The 19,225-nt window shown below is 42.3% G+C and overlaps 1 protein-coding gene across 38 annotated transcripts in view; it reads right to left on the reverse strand.

Annotated features, from left to right (window-relative positions):
* LOC18423392 (basal transcription factor complex subunit-like protein) overlaps nt 1-19,225 on the reverse strand; it is an 87,580-nt gene that overhangs the window by 25,883 nt on the left and 42,472 nt on the right. For 2 of the 38 annotated variants that reach the window (XR_016053339.1, XM_088863826.1), the window contains exon 11: nt 2,914-3,583. The exons of 34 other annotated variants lie outside the window; for them this stretch is intronic. Coding sequence is in view for 1 of the 4 variants with exons in the window: in XM_088863826.1 (XP_088719952.1) it covers nt 3,523-3,583 (61 nt within the window). In the remaining 3 variants the exon portion in view is untranslated. Of the gene's footprint in view, nt 1-2,913; nt 3,584-19,225 lie in introns of those variants that run through there. 2 more of the 38 variants (XR_016053359.1, XR_016053348.1) reach the window with 2 other exon arrangements.

Raw genomic sequence — 19,225 nt, forward strand, 5'->3', positions numbered from 1 at the left:
TAATCCATACTAACTGTGAGAGACACTAGACATACCTTGTTGATGTGTTGTTGTTGTTGCTTCAGCCAGCAACTCATCTGTAAATCTTAGATAATTTGTGATGGTTCGAGAAGGGGACGGAGATGGTGCTTGGAATAAGATGAGGGAGGGGGGTGACAGGAAGAGGGGAAATGGAGGCCTCTTTCACTGTTCACGCAGAGCAGAGTTGAGGAAGGGGAGACAATAGATATGGTGGGTTTTGTGAGAGGTAAAAGGAGATACGGGAAGAAATTGGGACGATGTTTTTTAGATAGAGGACAAAGGTAGAGGGTGTTTATTAGAGGCAGTGTTCCATTAGAGAGAGAGGAAGAAGGAAAGAGGCGGTGGGTGATTGAGTGGCTGTTATGGGAAGAAATACACGTGAGGGAGAATGACGACATTGAGGGGTTTAATGCAAAGGATACTCATTAACAGATTTTGAGAGTGGCATGATAAAAAGGGGATATATTGAATCTTCCATGACGGCGGGGATTATAGACTTCTAATAATTGTATATACAAGATACAACAGAACTATACACAGGAACATAGTGGTGTAAACACTGGAACATAGTGGTGTCTTCTGAGAGGTAGACCGGACCCAAACAAAAGTATATTTTATGGGCCCAAACCCGAATAGTTTTTGGGTAGGGTCTAGCCAGGCCTGGTCGGGTCCGACTGGAACCAAACCCAAACCCAAATAATTTTCGAGTTCAAGTTTTGGACCCAAACCCGACACATCATACCAGTACCCATCGAGTCCCAGATCTACCCTGTCCGGTACCGGGTCTGGTCGGGTCCGACTAGAATTGGACCCAGACCTGAATAGTTTTCTAGTCCATGTTTTCTACCCATATCCAACATGTCACACCCATACCCATCGGGTCCCAGTCTACCCCGTCGGGTACCAGGTTTAGTCAGGTCAGGTAGGAATCGGACCCAGACCCGAATAGTTTTTTAGTCCAAGTTTTGGAACCGGACCCGACACGTCATACCCGTACACATCACGTTTGGGGTCTACCGCATTGGGTCCTGGGTCTGGTCGGGTCCGACTAGAACCGGACCCAGACCCAGATAGTTTTCGAGTCCAAGTTTTGGACCTAGACCCGACACGTCATACCCATACCCATCGGGTCCTAGGTCTACCTCGTTAGGTCCCGGGTCTAGTCAGGTCTGGCTGAAACCAGACCCAGACCCGAATAGTTTTCAAGTCCAAGTTTTGGAACTGGTCCCGACACATCATATTTGTACCCATCGAGTCTCGGGACTATCCCGTTGGGTACCGAGTCTAGTCAGGTCCGGCTGGAACAGGACCTAGACCTGAATAGATTTTGAGTTCAAGTTTTGGCCCCGACCCGACACGTCATACACGTATCCATCAAGTCCCAAGTCTACCGCGTCGGACCCGAACTGGTCGGATTCAGCTGGAACCAAACCCAGACTCGAAAAGTTTTCGAGTCCAAATTTTGGACCTGGACCCAACACGTCACACCCGTACCCATTGGGTCCCGAGTCTACCCCAACGAGTCCCAAGTTTGGTCGGGTCCGGCTGACACCGGATCCAGACCCGAATAGTTTTCAGGTCCAAGTACCAGATTTCAAGCCGTCTGATTTGTCGTTTAATAGCTAAAGATGATAACGAGTTCTTATTATAAATGATCCTTAATACACCCAAACGAATAGGGCTTAAAGTAAAATAGTTTATCTCCAACGGTTTAGTGTATGGTCGAGTACTGGTCGGGTACAGTTAGAACTGGACCCGAACCCGAATAGTGTTCTTATTATTTTATTACAGAGAAGTAGTTATCTTGGCATCGAAGGTCTGGAGTACTGACCCCACTCCATCCTAGGGTGGCTAAGGCACATAATCTGTGCATGGTTTAGGAAGTCATCATGTTGTATGGTCCACCCCATACTCCACAACACCTTTTCTTTTATGCGTTGCTTTTATGTAATAAGTGTGTCATATTTCCCGTCACTTATTGTACACTCTCTAGGTTTGCAAGAGAGCACCCAGATTACCTTAACGTTCCATGGTCCCTTACTACACTGTAGAGCACCTTGACTTACGCTAATGAGAAGTACCCATTTTTTTTTTGATATTGTTAACTATATCAAGAAGTATCCATTATTTTACTTTTTTTAGAGAAAGTTCACTTTTGTATTGTTGTATGGTGTTAGAGTACAAAAGAGGGGTTCGAGAGTACCCACAAGTCGGGTCTCTGGGTCAAAAAAAAGGTCAAGAGACCCTGTACAAAAAATGGCCTTTAAACCTACCTGATTACAAAAAGTTGTACCTGTGAGTTACAAAAAAATGGGGCTCATAGATTTGCCCGATTACAAGATATGTAAAAAAGGAGATGGACCGGGCAGGATCTTCAGCATGGGCCCTAGCTCCGCCTTTTGCAAGAAGATCAGTGAACTCATTGGACGTCCACCAAGTATGCTTCCATAAGACGTTCATATCCCTGCATATTTTAGCAATCTCATCAAAAATCGAGGAGAGGTACCGAGGAAGTGGTGAAGTGCCTACTGCTCAGGAGATGATATTTTGGGCTTCTTCCACCAGCAATTGTGAGCTCAATTATTATTATTTGATTACAAATAAGTAGTTCTCTTGATCTCAAAGGTATGGAGTACTGACCCCACTCTATACAAGGGTGTCTAAGGCACATGACTTGTACGTGGGTTAGGAAGTCATCACATTGTACGGTCCACCCCATACTCCACAGCACCTTGTCTTAGATGCGTCGTCACCCTGGTGTATGGGACATGATACCAATAAATTGTAATTAGTGTCATATTTCCCAGCATTTATTATATACTCTCTAGGTCTACAAGAGAGCCCGCGAACTACCTTTACGTTTTGTGGTCCCTTACTACACTGTAGAGCACCTTGACTGCATAACCTAATGAGAAGTATCCATTATTATTACTTTATTACAGATAAGTAGTTCCCTTGGCCTCTATGGTATGGAGTACGAACCCCACTCTATCCAAGGGTGTCTAAGGAATAAGACCTTTACGTTTTAGGAAGTCGTCCATATACACAAAATAAATGGACTTTGTGACTCACCCCAAGCCATCCAATTTGACATCTAAGCAGTGGGAATGATTGTGACCTCCATGTGCAAAAAATTAACTGTCACATTCTAGACAATATGCTTGGGAGCTCACGGTTTCATGTTCTATTTCACTCCCCGATAGGGTTTCTTTTCACCTTTCCCACACGGTACTACTCCGCTATCGGTCACCCATGAGTATTTAGCCTCACAAGGTGGTCCTTGCTGATTCACACAGGATTCTACGTGCCCCACGAGTGCTCTCCTATTCCTACTTCCCCAAAGCCTCTGATAGCATGGACAAGACAGCGACGGGTTCTCTGTCCCTGCAGGGATGGAGTGACAGCAGTATTGAGAATCCAAGAAATGGTCATGGCAAGACAAGTCGTATGGCGAAAACTTGGGAGACTATTGCATTGGGTCAAATAAACATGCTCTCTTTATCAAGGAATACCATATCTTACATGGAGAGGTTTGTATATGGACCTGCTGTTATTTATACACCTGACATGTCAAGAAATAGTTCAAGTATCACATAATTTACATTGGCATGAAAATATTTCATTTATGGTCAACAATATTCATTCAATAATATTAATCAAATCATAAATGTAAAAAGAAATTAAAAATGAGTTATAGGGATCAACATTTTTTGGGTAATTCAGTGGGGGAGAAGGCCCCGTACCCGATTTTTCATTAAAAGATGTAGAAAGAAGAACAATTAATGTACAACCCTATAATAGGGCATTTGCGCCAGATCATGTACTAAAAGAGGAGAAAGAAAATCTGGTGGTCTACAGCACCACACAGTAGCACCAGGGCCAACAGATGCACTCTTAGCGAGCGCATCAGCAACCATATTTGCCTCTCGAAAAATATGTGCAATGGACCATTGCTGTATAGAGAGTCTGGTACGACAGTTATATGCAATTGTCTGTAGCCGCGATGGAGCACAGCATCGATTCTGAATGACAATCACAAGTAGGGCCAAATCACTTTGAATCTGAATTGGAAAGCAATTCCTCTAATGAACCAACTAAACGCCTTCTTCAAGGGCCTAGAACTATGCATGGCTATTAGAAGCAACTCCAAAATGCTTTGCAAAAGCCGCAGTAAAACCCTCTCTGTTCTTGATGACTCCATCTCCATCTGCTAGACTTAGATTTCTCAAGGAAGCACCATCAATAATTCTGAACCTCAGGAAATGAATACGCCATCGGAATACGAGATTCTAGCTTCTGTTGACACCAATTTATCTAAACATGTGAGTTAATCTGTTTCACGAGGTGTTCTCTCTTAGTGAACCTTGACCCAAAGACCCTCCTATTGCACTCCTCTCATAGAAACCAATTAGTAGGAAAAAAAATGGAAGACCAGATATTATGGAGACCATGAGATTTAAACCTGAAAAGCAACCACCACCTAAGTAACTCGGGGGCAGAAGTGCCAAGGACGAACCGTTTTCCACATCTCCAAGCAAGCTAATGATCTCCATACTCCATGAGCAAAAGCACATTGAAATAATAAATGGAAGAGGTTGTCATCATGGTTGCTACAAAAGGGACATAAGGAATCCAACAGCATACCCCGCTGCTGCAATAAAAAAGAATTGAGTAAACAATTATGCAAGGCTAGCCATGAGAACCATTTCACCCGTGGGTGACATTTAGAAGACCAAAGTGCACGGAAAATAGGCTGTGAAGAACCTTGATGCCTAATAAAATCCCGTGCCCCTTTAATAGATAAAAGACCATCTGCATAGCGAATCCAGACTACTGAATCCTTCTTGGGCTATAGAGGAAGAGTGTAATTCTCGATCTCCCTCCATACATCTCTCAAAGCATTAGATGCAGGAGGTGGAAAAACCGAGGACTGAAGTGCTCCTCTTATAAAGTTTGAAACCCTTTGCCCAGAAGCAGCCAAATCCTCTTGAATGGTATCCCCATGGAACTCTGATAATGACTGACTTGTTAACCATGGATCCACCAAAAAATCCACCATCTAACCATTACCAATATTCCACAGCATATTGTCTTTCAAATGCGACAAGCCAAGTAAAATTCCCTTCCAGGCATGAGAACATCTACTTTTTGATTCAGCCTTCAACATAGAAGAATTCTTAAAGTAGCGATGTTTGAAGAGCCAAGCCAACAATGAGGATGGGTTTTCCGAAATCTGCCATGTTAACTTCATCATTCCTGCGATATTGAAATCCTCTATTTCCCGTACCTCAAAGCCTCCTTCAGCTTCAGTGAGACATATTGTCCTCCATTTGAAAAGATGAATACCTTTCTTTTCTGCTTCACCGGCCCATAAGAAGTACCTCTGTAATTTCTCTATCCTATTACATGTTTTCCTCAGGAGAATTAAAGATAGCAACAAGAAAACCACTGATGCTCTAAGAACCGACTTAAGCAACTGAAGTCTGCCTGCATATGACAGACATAAAGGCTGCCATGAACCAATTTTACCGAACAACTTGCCCATTAGACCACGGCAGTAGTTGTGCCTCAGATATCCACGAAATAAAGGTAGGCCCAAATAAAGAACTGGTAGAGCTCCTTCAAGGACTCCTACTTCCTCCTCGTGGTGCACCAAAGAGGAAGTCCTTGCTGTTAGAAGAATTCAAAATCTGACCAGTAGCCCTTTTTAACTCATAAATAAGTTCTCACATAGCCCTGGCAGAGGAGATGGATGCCTAACAAAAAATGAGCACATCATCAGCATAAAACAGATGAGAGACCCCATAGTCGCACCCTGAAGGAAAAGCCCTGGGAACCATGCCTTGTAACATAGCACAGTCAAGCTACATACTAAAGAAATCCATAACCAATAAGAACAAGTATGGAGATAGAGGATCCCCTTGCCTCAAACCTCTCTTCCATTTAAAATAACCCTTGAGAGATCCATTCCTAATAATAGAAAAGGAAGTAGTAGAAATACACAAGCGAATCCATGAGACAAATAGATCAAGGAAACCCAAAGCATGCATTCTACAAACAATATAATCCCAGGAAACCTTTTCATACGCATTACTCAAATCGATTTGCAAACACATTTTAGGTCGAACTGAATTCCTATGACAAAGAGACATGAGTTCATTTGCCATGAGGATGTTATCAATAATAAGCCTGCCTACCTTTCAAGATTGCAGCCTGCCTAGGATCAATAATATCAGCAAGAACCACTCGTAAATGATTAGAAATTATTTTGCTGATAATTTTGTATAGGACATTACACAACCCAATAGGTCGGAAATCTTTCATCAAACTGGGTGCATTAACTTTAGGAATCAACTATACAAAAGTGGAGTTGACGTGCTTGAGAAACTTACCTTTAGTAAAAAAATCCTCAACGGCCAAACAAAGATCCTTTTTAAGGACTTCCCATCCAAACTTATAGAATTCCACTAAAAACCCATCCGGACCGTGGCACTATCATTTTTCATATCCCAGATGCACGCTTTTATTTCCTCCATGTTTAGTCCATCCACCAGTATGTCCTTCTGAGCAGAACTAAGAAGAGATGGCGGCAAGAATTGATCAACCATATGTATATCGGTATTACTCTCTTGGGCCAATAGATCTTCAAAATAACTAATCATAGAGTTTTCAATATCTGCTTCAGTAAAAAAAGAATCCCCATTCTGATCTTTCAAAGAGATAATTTTGTCATTCCTCCTCCTAACCACTGTAGATAAATGGAAATACTTGGTATTGGAGTCCCCATCTTTTAACCAGTTCTGCTGTGATGCTTGCCTCCAGAAACTTTCCTCATGACCCAGAAGAATCTGGAATTTCTTAGTACACTCTTTTTTCTCAGATATAAGAGTCTCATTGAAAGGATCCATGTGTAAGCCATCATGCAAAGAAGACAACTGATGTCGCACTGATGCAATCAATTCTCCCACATAATCGAACACTTCCTTGTTCCATGAACGAAGGTCACCCCTTAAACTCTTTAATTTAACAACAAAACGATACATGAGTGTCCCCTTACTCTGCCTTGCCATGAATTAGAGATGATATTTAAAAAATCATGATGTTGGTCCCACATAGAGAAATATTTAAGAGGTTTTGGGCCAACCGAACCCTGATTAGAAATAGAAACCAGTAAAGGGTAGTGATCTGAAGTACCTTTCGGGAGTAACATGACTCTGGAATCAAGAAAAGATAGAACCCAATCGGTAGTTGCCAATGCACGATCCAACCTCCTTGTGATGCATCTCTTACTCAACTGGCTATTGGACCAAGAAAACTAACCCCTGACTACTCCAAGGTCAACAAGAGCACAATCCGACATCACCTGAGCAAAGTCACCTAAATCTGGAGGTAAAGAGCTACTACCCCCATTCTTTCTAAGGAATCCAATAGGGTATTGAAATCCCCTAATACCAGCCAAGGAAGATGAATAGTTGCTCCGATAGCCCTCATGTGACCCCAAAGCTGAGCCCTTTAGGACACAAAATTGTATGCATAGACCGCAGAAATAACTGAAATATTCCCATTACATATTCGAGTGGCCTCAACTGTTATCATCTGGTCATTAATATCAATCACTCTGATTGAGTAAATTAAAGGATTCCAAAATACTAGAATTTTGTATCTACCATCAATTTCATTTCCAACAAAGTTATTGTAGAAACCTAGCTTTTTAGACCACCTACAATTCAACTCCACAGGAAGTTTGGTTTCCAATAAGAAAAGAAGACCAAAATTATGCTAACCTTTTAAAGCCCCAATATCCGAAATTCCACCCCAGCCTTGAAGGCCCCTGACATTCCAAGCAAATACAGACATAAAAATTTTAAAGATTCAAGTGCTTTGTAAGAGTAGCCTTACCTTCCGTAGCCGCCTCAATACGACGTACCTTTCGAGAAATCCCCTTCTTATCACCCATCGCTGATAATGACGCCTTTTTTTGTGCTCTAGTTCAAGCTAGATTAATCCCTCATTAGACATCTGGTCAAAAATCTTTTTTCGTGAACTACTAATCTTCTCATCCTCTCACTCAAGCTTCGATTTGTCTTTTGACGCTTCTGTGGACAAAAGGTTCAACATAGTGAACCTTAGCATCCCAATTTTTTTAAACTTCCCAATTTAAAAAAAAAATACCTAGTGCGGGAGAGAGATCGTTGGACAGTTGGAATGGCATTCTGTAAGCTAAAGTATTAAAGCAGTCAAATGAGCGTGAAGTACATTGATTGGTACCAAAGCGTGATCTCACCATGAGCTTTTAATGCCTCCTCATTTTCACAACTCAAAAGTTTGAATTACCTTATTAAGTTGAAGCCTACAAATGGCAAGCTCGACTTTAGTTCTAATGGATTATTATTAATAATCTATCTCTCTCACCGTAGGGACTACTCGTTTAGGTGGTCCTATGACTATGAACAAAACCGTGGTATGGCAACACGTTAACATGAACATTTACTGCAATAAATGCTCAACATTTATATAACTTTACATTATTGGGTTGAAGCATATAAAACTCAATATCTAATTTGGTTGTCTACTATTTTAGGTGGATCCAATGGCCATTACTACACCTGATGGTACGGCTCTAATTTGGTTGCTACTCTTTTAAGTGGATCGGATGGTCATTAATAAATTACAAGTGTATGGAATTGAATCCATATTAGTGATATTAAGTAAAGAATGCACGTATACGTGTCCCTTAATAATATATTTAAATATATTTGTGTGCATAATCTTTCAAATTACGTTTAGCCCATTGCGTTTTACATTGGAATATTGGACTATGGCATTATATAAAAGGGTAGAGTAGAATAGTAAAACTACACAACGACGCTCATCATTAGGTTTTTAATGAATGAATCCCTTAGAAAATTTTATCTGATCCTGCTACCTTATGACAATTTTCTAACAACCTTACACCGATCAAATCAACCCCATCAAATCACCGCTTTGTTCTCCAATCCATCCCCCTCTCTCTCCAATTTATTATACACATACAATTGGTGAACTATATCTATGTACTACAAATTTTTTTAGATTGTGTACACAAATTGGAGAGAGAAAGGGGGATGGATTACAGAAGAGGAGAGAGGGGGATGGATTGAAGAACAAAGCGGTGATTTGATGGGATTGACTTAATGGGTGTAAGATTATTAGAAGATTGTGATAAGATAGTAGGATCAGATAAAATTTTCTAAGGGATTTGTATAATGATGAGTGGTGTTGTGTAGTTTTACTATTCTACTCTACCCCTTTACATAGTGCTATAGCCCATTACTCCAATGTAAAACGTAATGGGCTAAGCGTAATTTGAAAGATTATGTGCACAAATATATTTGAATATATTATTAACGAACACGTGTACATGCATTTTATACTTAATATAACTTATATAGACTCAATGTCATACACATGTAATTTATTAATGGCCATCCGATCAACTTAAAATAGTAGACAACCAAATTAGAGTCGTACCATCGGGTTAAGTAATGGCCATCGGATCCACCTAAAATAGTAGAACACCAAATGAGAGATTGGGTATTATATGCTTCAAACCAATAATGTAAAGTTTATAAATGTTGAGCATTTATTGCATTAAATGTTTATCGTAACGTGTTGCCATACCACGGGTTTGTTCATGGCCGCAAGGTCTACCCAAAAGAGTCCCTACGGTGAGAGTGATAGACTATTAATAATAATCCATTACAACCAAAGTCGAGCTTGCCATGTGTCGGCTTCAACCTAATAAGGTAATTCAAACTTTTGGATTGTGACAATGAGGTGTTAAAAGCTCATGGTGAGGTGGCGCTTTAGTATCAATCAATGTAATTTACGCTCTTTGGTACCAATCAATGTACTTTACGCTCATTTGACTGCTCTAGTACTTAGCTTATGGAATACCACTCTAATTGTCCAACAATCTCTCTCCCACACTAGGAAATTAAAAGCTGTCCAAGTATCTCTATGTCACGCTAGTTTCTATTTAAAATTGGGATGTTAAGGTTCACCATGTTCGGCCCTATGACTCAGTTATAAATTCTCCTCACATTTTAGATTTGATTTATATTATTGAACAAATCTTGTTGATCATGAATGATATATTTTCATACCAATGTAAATTATTTGATACTATAACTATTTCTTGACATGACAGGTGCATAAATAATAGTAGGCCCATATAAAAACCTCTCCATATAAGATATGGTATTCCAAGATAAAGAGAGCATGTTTATATATATATATATAGTCTAGAACGTCACTATCAATTTTTTGTACATGGAGGTAACAATCATTCTCACTCATTGGATGTCAAATCGGATTGCTTAAGGTGAGTCACAAAGTCTATTTATTTTGTGTACATGGACAACTTCCTAAACCACACATAGGTCACGTGCCTTACACACCCTTGGATAGAGTGGGGTCAGTACTCCAAACCTTAGAGGCCAAGGAAACTATTTAAATGTAATTAAATAATAATAATGGATACTTCTCATTAGGGCATGCAGTCAAGGTGCTCTACAATGTAGTAAGGGACTATGGAACGTAAAGGTAGTTTGTAGGCTCCCTTGCAGACCTAAAGAGTGTAGAATAAATGATGGGAAATATGACACTCTAATTACAGTTTACTGATATCAGGTCCCATACACCAAGGTGGCAGTGCATTAAAGAGAAGTTGTTGTGGAGTATGGGGTGGACCAGACAAGATGACGATTTCCTAACCCACGTACAGGGCATGTGCCTTAGCCACCCTTGGATAGAGTGGGGTCAGTACTCCATACCTTAGAGACCAAGGGAACTACTTATCTATAACAAAATAATAATAATGAATACTTCTCATTAGGATATGCAGTCAAGGTGCTCTATAGTGCAGTAAGAAAACATGGAACATAAAGGTAGTTCGCGGGGTCCCATTCAGACCTAGAGAGTGTACAATAAATGATGGGAAACATGACACACTAACTACAGTTTACTTGTATCATGCCCCATACACCAGAGTAGCAGCACATCAAAGAGAAGGTGTTGTGGAGTATGGGCCGGACCATACAGCATGACAACTTCCTACCCCGCGTACAAGTCATGTGCCTTAGACACCCTTAAATAGAGTGGGCCAATAGTACATAACTTAGAAATCAAGGCAACTACTTATCTATAATAAAACAATAATAATGGATACTTCTGATTAGGGTATGCAATCAAGGTGCTCTACAGTGTAGTAAGGAACCATGGAACGTAAGGGTAATCTGTCGGCTCCCTTGCAGATTGGAGAGTGCACAATAAATGATGGGAAATATGACACACTGATTATAGTTTATTAGTTTCACGTCTCATACACCTACTTGGGTGGCATCACATCAAAGAGAAGGTGTTGTGGAGTATGGAGTGGACCATACACCATGACGACTTCCTAAACCACATACAGGTCATGTGCCTTAACTACCTTGGCTAGAGTGGGGTCAGTACTCCAGACCTTTGATGCCAAGGGAACTACTTCTCTGTAAGAAAATAGTAAGAACACTATTTGGGTCCGAGTCGAGGTCCAAATCCAACGATACCCGACCAGTACCCGACCCATACCCATAAATTGTTGGAGATAAATTATTTGACTTTAAGCCCTATTCGTTTGAGTGTATTAAGGATCACATACAATAAGAACTCATTGTCATCTTTTACTATTAAACGACAAATCAAATGGCTTGAAATCTAGTACCCGGACTCGAAAACTATTCGAGTCTGGGTCCGGTTCCAACCGGACTCGACCAGACTCGGGACTCGATAGGGTAGACTCGAGACCCGATAGGTATGGGTATGATGTGTTGGGTCCGGGTCCAAAACGTGGACTCAAAAACTATTCGGATCTGAGTTCGGTTCCAACTGGACCCGACCAAACCCGGTACCCGACGAGGTAGACTCGGGACCGGATGGGTACAGGTATGACGTGTCGAGTCCGGGTTCAAAACATGGACTCCAAAACTATTCAGGTCTGGGTCTGTTCCAGCCGGACCAAACCAGACTCGAGACCCGACGGGGTAGACCCGGGACCCGATGGGTACGAGTATGACATTGTCGGATCCGAGTCCAAAACGTGGACTCAAAAACTATTCGGGTTTAGGTCTGGTTCCAGCAGGACCCTACCAGACCCGATACCCGACGAGGTAGACCTAAGACCCAACGGGTACGGGTATGACATGTCGAGTCCGATTCCAAAACTTGGACTCGAAAACTATTCGGGTCTAGGTCTGATTCCAGCCGAACCTAACCAGAACTGATCCAAAAACTATTTGAATCTAAGCCCATAAAATATACTCGTTTCCAAGTCCGATTTGTTGAAAATATGGCCTATCAAGGCCTAAATTCCAGTAGTCTCTCATTCAGTGGGAGAGATTGAAATCTTGACGTCTTGCGAAATAGAGCCCAGATTCTTTTACCCCGAGTACGCATGAGGTATCGAGAGTTCACGTGTTAAGAAAGTAATTTCTCAAGGAGGTGTGAGGGTCACCTCCTAGTCAGGATTTTATAGGTTAGCCTCATGTTTAGCTGCAATCGGCCAGGGCTTGAAGAATCCAAATGATAAAAATAGAACCTGAGTACTTATTGAGTATGCGCCGTGTAGGGAATAGTCAAGACTTATGGGACATAAGTCCGTATCCTGACACGAGACCATTGTATGGTATATGCATCTTCATTTCTTACGGGAAGCCACTCTTCCAAATGCACTATCCGAGTTTGGAAGAGCTAGTGTACAGGTGCTTTGAGAGGACCCCTGTAATTGAGTTGGATCATGTCCCACAGGGGTACACCTGTAATCCATTGAGAGCCGAATGATCGGAAGTTCTCGCTCAGTGGCTTTGATATGGCTAATTATGCCTCCCTGCTTTAGACTATGGAACATAGGTCTATTGGGTTGATATGAGACTCGACGAAACATCATTCGGGACTAGCCCAATGGAATACTCCGATACTTATAATTATTAGCCTGAGATCTCACTATACCTTTTGTCCGATTTTATAATGATGAGAAAAACCATATAATTGCTCAAAAATACTTTAAATACTTATTGTGAATTTTAGAGAATTTTTCGGAATTTTATTTGCTAAAAAAATGAGGGTTTCCATATTATTTGGCTCAAATTTCACTTTAGTCCTGACCTTATAGTGCCATGTGGCATTCAAGTGGTCATAGGGCTGCCACATGGCACCCCACACCTCACTTTAGGATCACCGCCCAGCTACGCACTGATCCCTAGGTGGGTGACTAGATTGCCATTTGGTTGCTTGTCTTATAAGGGGTTGCGTTATGGTGTCTTGTTATATATTGTTATATAATGTTATAAATTAAGGCCCCCTTTTTATCACGTCTTAATTAACTCGCACATGGGTCATGCATGGCATGTGTGAAGTTTAATTAATTTATTTATTTGATATTAAAGAGAAAATGCATTTTCAAATTTGAGTTGAAAAATATCTTCATACATGTGTGAAGGGGACATTATCTTTAAATTGATTGGTTTGAAATTTTAGATCTACAAAGTGATTGCCTTTGATAAAGTAGAATATCTTCACGTGTGAGCTTTGTCAATTACTTCTTTGCCCTTTAGCCTTTGTGGTTATCTACTCAAATACATTATTAAAAAAAACTAGAGTATTTTTGTAAGGCCATATTGGATATAATTGGAACAAAAACATAGGCCAAGGACAAAATGGTAAACTGGCATAACTTATGGTTAGGGTGAGTGATAATGGTGTGAAATCTCATCCCTTCATGCTCGTTTAGAAAAGTACGCTAATCCTGTTTATAGGTGCAAGAGCTATTGACGGAGGGAGCCTTTCTGCAGAGCTGGCTTTGCTGCTTTGCTAAGAGAGCTCACCTTAATGACCTCTAGGCTGCTAACAGAAACAAAACAGACAAGAGTTTGATCCTGGCTCAGAATGAACGCTAACAACAGGCTTAACACATGCAAGTGGAACGAGCATGTGAAGATTTTTATATGCAAGTCGCAAACGGGTGAGTAACACGTTAGAATCTACCTAGCAACTCGGCAGAATTTCAGTAGATAGTCTTTTTAAAATGCTTACAATACCGAATAAAAGAGATGTTCATTTTTGCTCTCTGCGAAATTCAAAGGCTCAATAAAGCTAAGGCGATTTGCGCTACAAAAAGAGAGCATAGAATACAGATAAAGGCAAAGTTCCATTGTTAGATGAGCTCGCGCAAGATTAGGTAGTTGGTGAGGTAAAAGCTCGACCAAGCCCGAGATCTTTAGCCGATTTGAGAGAATGATCCGCCACACTGGGACTGAGACACGGCCCAGATACTTTTTAGTGGCAGCAGTGAGGAATCTTGGACAATGAACGCAAGTTTGATCCAGCCATGTTGCACGGGGGATGAAAGATATTTGGGTTTACAACCCCTAATTTAAGAAAGAATCGAAACCGCGGCGATAAGTTGCGATTGCAATGAGAGTGGATAATGACGTACTCTTAAAAAACATTGGCCTATACGGGAGTGATCCCGTGTCAAAAACTTGGCTCATAACGGTGAAATCCTGAATTGCCCAGAAAGATTGTGATAGAATTGTTGGCTGACCAGCATAGCCGTTAGCGAAGTAGATCTGCCGATCGGCAGAGCAGTAACAAGCTTCGCTGGTTAGCGTAATGGTTACTGCTTGCACCGATCCAGCGGACACATTATGGTGCTTGTACTAACTTGCTACGCAGGTTAGTGCAAAAAGGCGCAAAGCTCGCCAATTTTACGAGTAGCGGCAAAGCAAGAATTTGGCAAGGACAACACCGTGGGAAGTTTCTCTGACAATAGCAACGTGCTTGCGCTAAAGGCAAAGCTAGCTTTACTTTCGATAACCTCAAACCTGTTTAGCAGGTACCGCTTCACCAACCAACGTAGCTGGTTTACTGCGAAGCGAGCGCTAGCTAGCGTCACTACCTGCTAAGCAACTACACAACTACCGCAAACCAGTACCTGCATAGCAAGTTAGCTGGTACCGCAGAGGGGTTTGGGTTTAGGTCTGTTGGTACAGGTCTGGCGAGAGGCTCCATGGAGAGCCCAAAGTTTGAGCAAACACCTTATTATATCTGCTGAGATATAGAGTATGCACAGATTAAAGAAACCCCTCAACGACTATGGTATTTTTTAACACTGATGGCAGGCAAAGTTTTGTTTGCAATACGCCGAGCTCTTGTTTCTGATAGTGCTTGTGCTACCTACAAAGCAGGTCTTGCAGCTTTTTGGGCCTTAGCAGCACTGGATCAGCTTCGCTGGGTTGCGATGTGGATACTACTTTGCAGGTACAGCTTTAGCTGCGCTCAAGCAAAAAGAGCTAGCGAAAGCTAGTTCAAGCGAGCTTGAGCAGAGGCTCAAAGAGAAACTAATATGATGGTATAGTCTATGCCCTAAGAAATTAGAGAGAGCTTGTGTGCGCTACAAAGCCACTTCCAGACACCACGTTTCGGTTCGCTTTTTCAGTCAGGTTAACCTTGATACACAAGCTACATGAACTCCGCGCTAGCAGCCGAGGTAATACGGGGGGGGCTAGCGTGATTCGAAATGATTGGGCTACAAGGGCATGTAGGCTGTCTATAATCTTCATGTGGCAAGGTTGTTATTTAGAAAGATAGCCTTTGTGAAATCCCTAAGTTTCTTTTAGGAAGCGCACTTGTTAACAAAAGATATAGACTTGAGCAAGCAAGAAGAGAGTGGAATTCTTAGAGGAGAGGTTCAATTTGTAGATACTAGGAGGAACGCCTAAAGCGAAGGCAGCTCTCTAATGCTTCACTGATGCTGATATGCGAAAGCGTGGGGAGCGAATGGGATTAGATACCCCAGTAGTCCACACCCTCAACCATGAACACTATCAAATCATTCAACAAACAGAAGGTTATGTGAAGTAATTTGGTGGTTGCAGCTAACGCGTTAAATCTTCCGCCTGAGGAGTACGACCGCAAGGTTAAAACTCAAAGGAATAGACGGGGGCCCATACAAGTGGTGGAACATGTGGTTTAATTCGAAACAACGCGCAAAACCTTACCAGCCCTTGACGTAAGTTTGGTGCAACCACCTTGATTCTATTTGTGTAAGCAGCTAGAAATTCAATTTACAGGCGTTGCATGGCTGTCGTCAGCTCGTGTCGTAAACCAAGTCAAACTTGCGACCTTTTAGAGTGATCTAATCGTACAAGGGCAATTATATATAATTATGTGCAAATCCCTGTGCTTGCAGCACGCACTACGACCTATTGTATTGTGCAGGTAGGCGCGTGCTGCCAGCACAAAAGCAAGCAAGAAGTAGCTGCCTCTTAACAAAAGCTAGCGACGGCTAGCTTGAACTCTCAACATCGGCAACAGACAAAAGAGCCGGCAATAAATAGCGCATTAAACTAAGTTGCCTGATCTGCATAACTGTACCAACAAGGCTGGTGTGCAGGTAACCTTACCAACTGTGCTAGTCAGGTTTTCAACTAATAAGTGGTAAATCTGGAGAGGACACTTGCACGACGACCTTTATCACCTCCATTACTCCCGTTACCACCGTAAAAGGTCGGGGCCGGGATCGAAGTCGAGGTCAATATGCAAGTCATGCAAACCACTTTGGTTAAGGTTGTAAAGCAATTGGCTTGCTATGATAGCACAGATTTTACACTGATTCATAACGGGGAAATTCAAGCAAAAAGAGATCTCTTGCTACAAACAAGATATGACAATAGCGGTCAACAAAAATGTAGTGACCGACCAAGTCATGTTGGTGTGATGGTGCTTGCACAAAGTTTGGCAAAACGGTTGTTGGGCGATGCTTAGCGCAGACGGGCCAGCTTCCTTGGTTAGCGAAGCGGATACTACTTCACAGGTACAGCTTTAGCTGCGCTCAAGAAGATGCTCGCAAAGCTCGTTAATTTTGGAAACAAGGTCTTCGAGACTTGGTTTCGAAGAACACTATTAAGGGCTAAGCCCGTATGTTCAGTGCTCTCTGCTACACCAAGATTTGCCATGCTGCATTTGTAGAGATGATTAATGTCACAGAAGCAACATTTATGTTTTTATAGCTTGTCCTTTGTGTTTGGACAATCCCGTGGGAAGTTTGCTAACTATTATACTATGTTCATCTCTTGTTTCTTCTGTCTCGCTTGGCGCTTGCACGAACCAGCTACGCTGGTTAAAGGCTGCAGCTATCGACGAAGTGGACAGTGACGCGAGCTAACGCTAGCTCTGTGGGCTCCAAGCAAGTTGTTGGGCGCTGCTTAGCAGAGCCGGACTAGCTTCGCCAGTTAGCGTAGCTGGTCTACTGCCTCGTAGGCACAGCTTTAGCTACGCTCAAGGAGATGCTCGCAAAGCTCGCCAATTTGGGAAGAAACAAAACACTTAACAAGGTTGCCTGCACTAAGTGTGCAAGGGGATGCGAGCTTTGCTTGCCAATCTGATAGCGCAACATTTGGTATAGTTAATAAAACCCCGTAACGACTCGATCTCTTTTTTCATTGAACTTGGGCTCTCGGCGAAAGTCAAGAGCCAAGCGGGCAATGTTAATAGTAGAGAAGATGCTTTTTCTAATAAAGGGTGGTTGCAATACTCTACCTGCACAGCAGGTCGTAGTGGGTCGTGCCGCAAGCACAACGAGACAAAAAGCTCCCCTTTAAGCAAATAACTAGAAGTCTTTTGCAAAGGCATAACACGTCAATACCTCACAAGAAATAGTGAGGCGAAGGTATAGTCTGATCTTTATCGCAAGATAAAAGAAGATCCCTCTTCTAGTGCGCAGACTTGCGTAGCGTTTTCGGTAGCAAAAGCCTACGTAAAAGAGCACAGTTTTAGCTGCGTTCAATGGCTTGCTCCGCCAACGCTATTGGGATTTCTATAATGGAGATTTTCGGTTAAGTCTTTTAACGAGCGCAACCCTTTTGTCTTGTTGCACGTAGTGTAAGAACGCACTATGCACTCCAGTCATACTGTTGGTGATATACCAAAGGTGAGAATCACGTCAAGTCGTCATGACTCTTATGGGCTGGGCTACACACGTGTTACAATGGCAATCACAAAGGGATGCAATGATGTCAATCAGAGCGAATCCTCAAAAGATGTCTAAGTCCGGATTGCTTTCTGCAACTCGAAAGCATGAAGTTGGAATCACTAGTAATCGTGAATCAGCACATCACGGTGAACTCGTACCTGGGCCTTGTACTCCCCGCCGTCACGCTCTGGAAATTGAGTGAATATGAAGCGCATATAGCTGGCAAAGAAAGATTAGATCCTGTTTTTTCAACATTCTAATATCTTGTCTTGCCATAACTAAAGGTGCCAAGATCCGGTTAGTAACTGGAGCAAAGTCGTAACAAGGTAGCCGTAGGGGAACCTGCGGCTGGATTGACTTTTTCTTATAAGAAAGGGCGAGCTTTGCTCGTACCCCTACCGAGGATACTTACAATCTATCGCCTGACAGAGAGTTTGTTTTTTCTCTATTCTTTTTAAGAGAATGGTGCTTGCACTAACCTGCTACGCAGATTCTAACCAGCTACGCTGGTTTGTGTAAGAGGATGCGAGCAAAGCTTGCCAATCTTGTGCTTGCACTAAATGTGCAAGGGGATGCGAGCAACAAAGCTCGCCAGTTTGGTGCTTGCACTGAAGTGTGCAAGCACTTTGAGTGCACAAGCACTTTGAGATACGGCGCTTGAGCGCAGCTGAAGCTGTACGACTTTCCTTACCCCCGTTACCCCCTACGGGGGTCGGGTCAAGTCGGGGGTCGAGATAGTTTAGCAGGCTTGGCTATCGGCAAAGCCGATAGCACAACACCTGCAACACAAGTCCTGCAGGCATATCTGCGAAGCGGATCGGCGTGAGCGTAACTTATATTAGCCTATTCGCGCGAGCTCAAAGCTAGCACTCGCAGGGAAGAGCAATTGGTTTGCTCATCAGGCTCATAATCTGAAGGTTGTAGGTTGAAGTCCTACCCCTGCTCAAAGAAATGTTGTGCGGTGATAAATGACTAAAGCAATCAGAACGCAGTAAAAGAGCTCAGTGGGCAAGCACCAAACGGGGCGACACGAGCACACGCTATCGTCCGCTCACTCTTTTTGGGGGTGCTTTCGCACCCCCTCCCTTGCATACCCCATTTTAACAGCAAGCAAAGAGCACAAGCAATATACCAGCTACGCTGGTATATTAGCGT

This window comes from Amborella trichopoda, chromosome 4, assembly GCF_054954075.1.
Source record: "Amborella trichopoda isolate Santa Cruz 75 chromosome 4, AtrichopodaSantaCruz75HAP2 v2.0, whole genome shotgun sequence".
NCBI classification, from domain to species: Eukaryota; Viridiplantae; Streptophyta; class Magnoliopsida; order Amborellales; family Amborellaceae; genus Amborella; species Amborella trichopoda.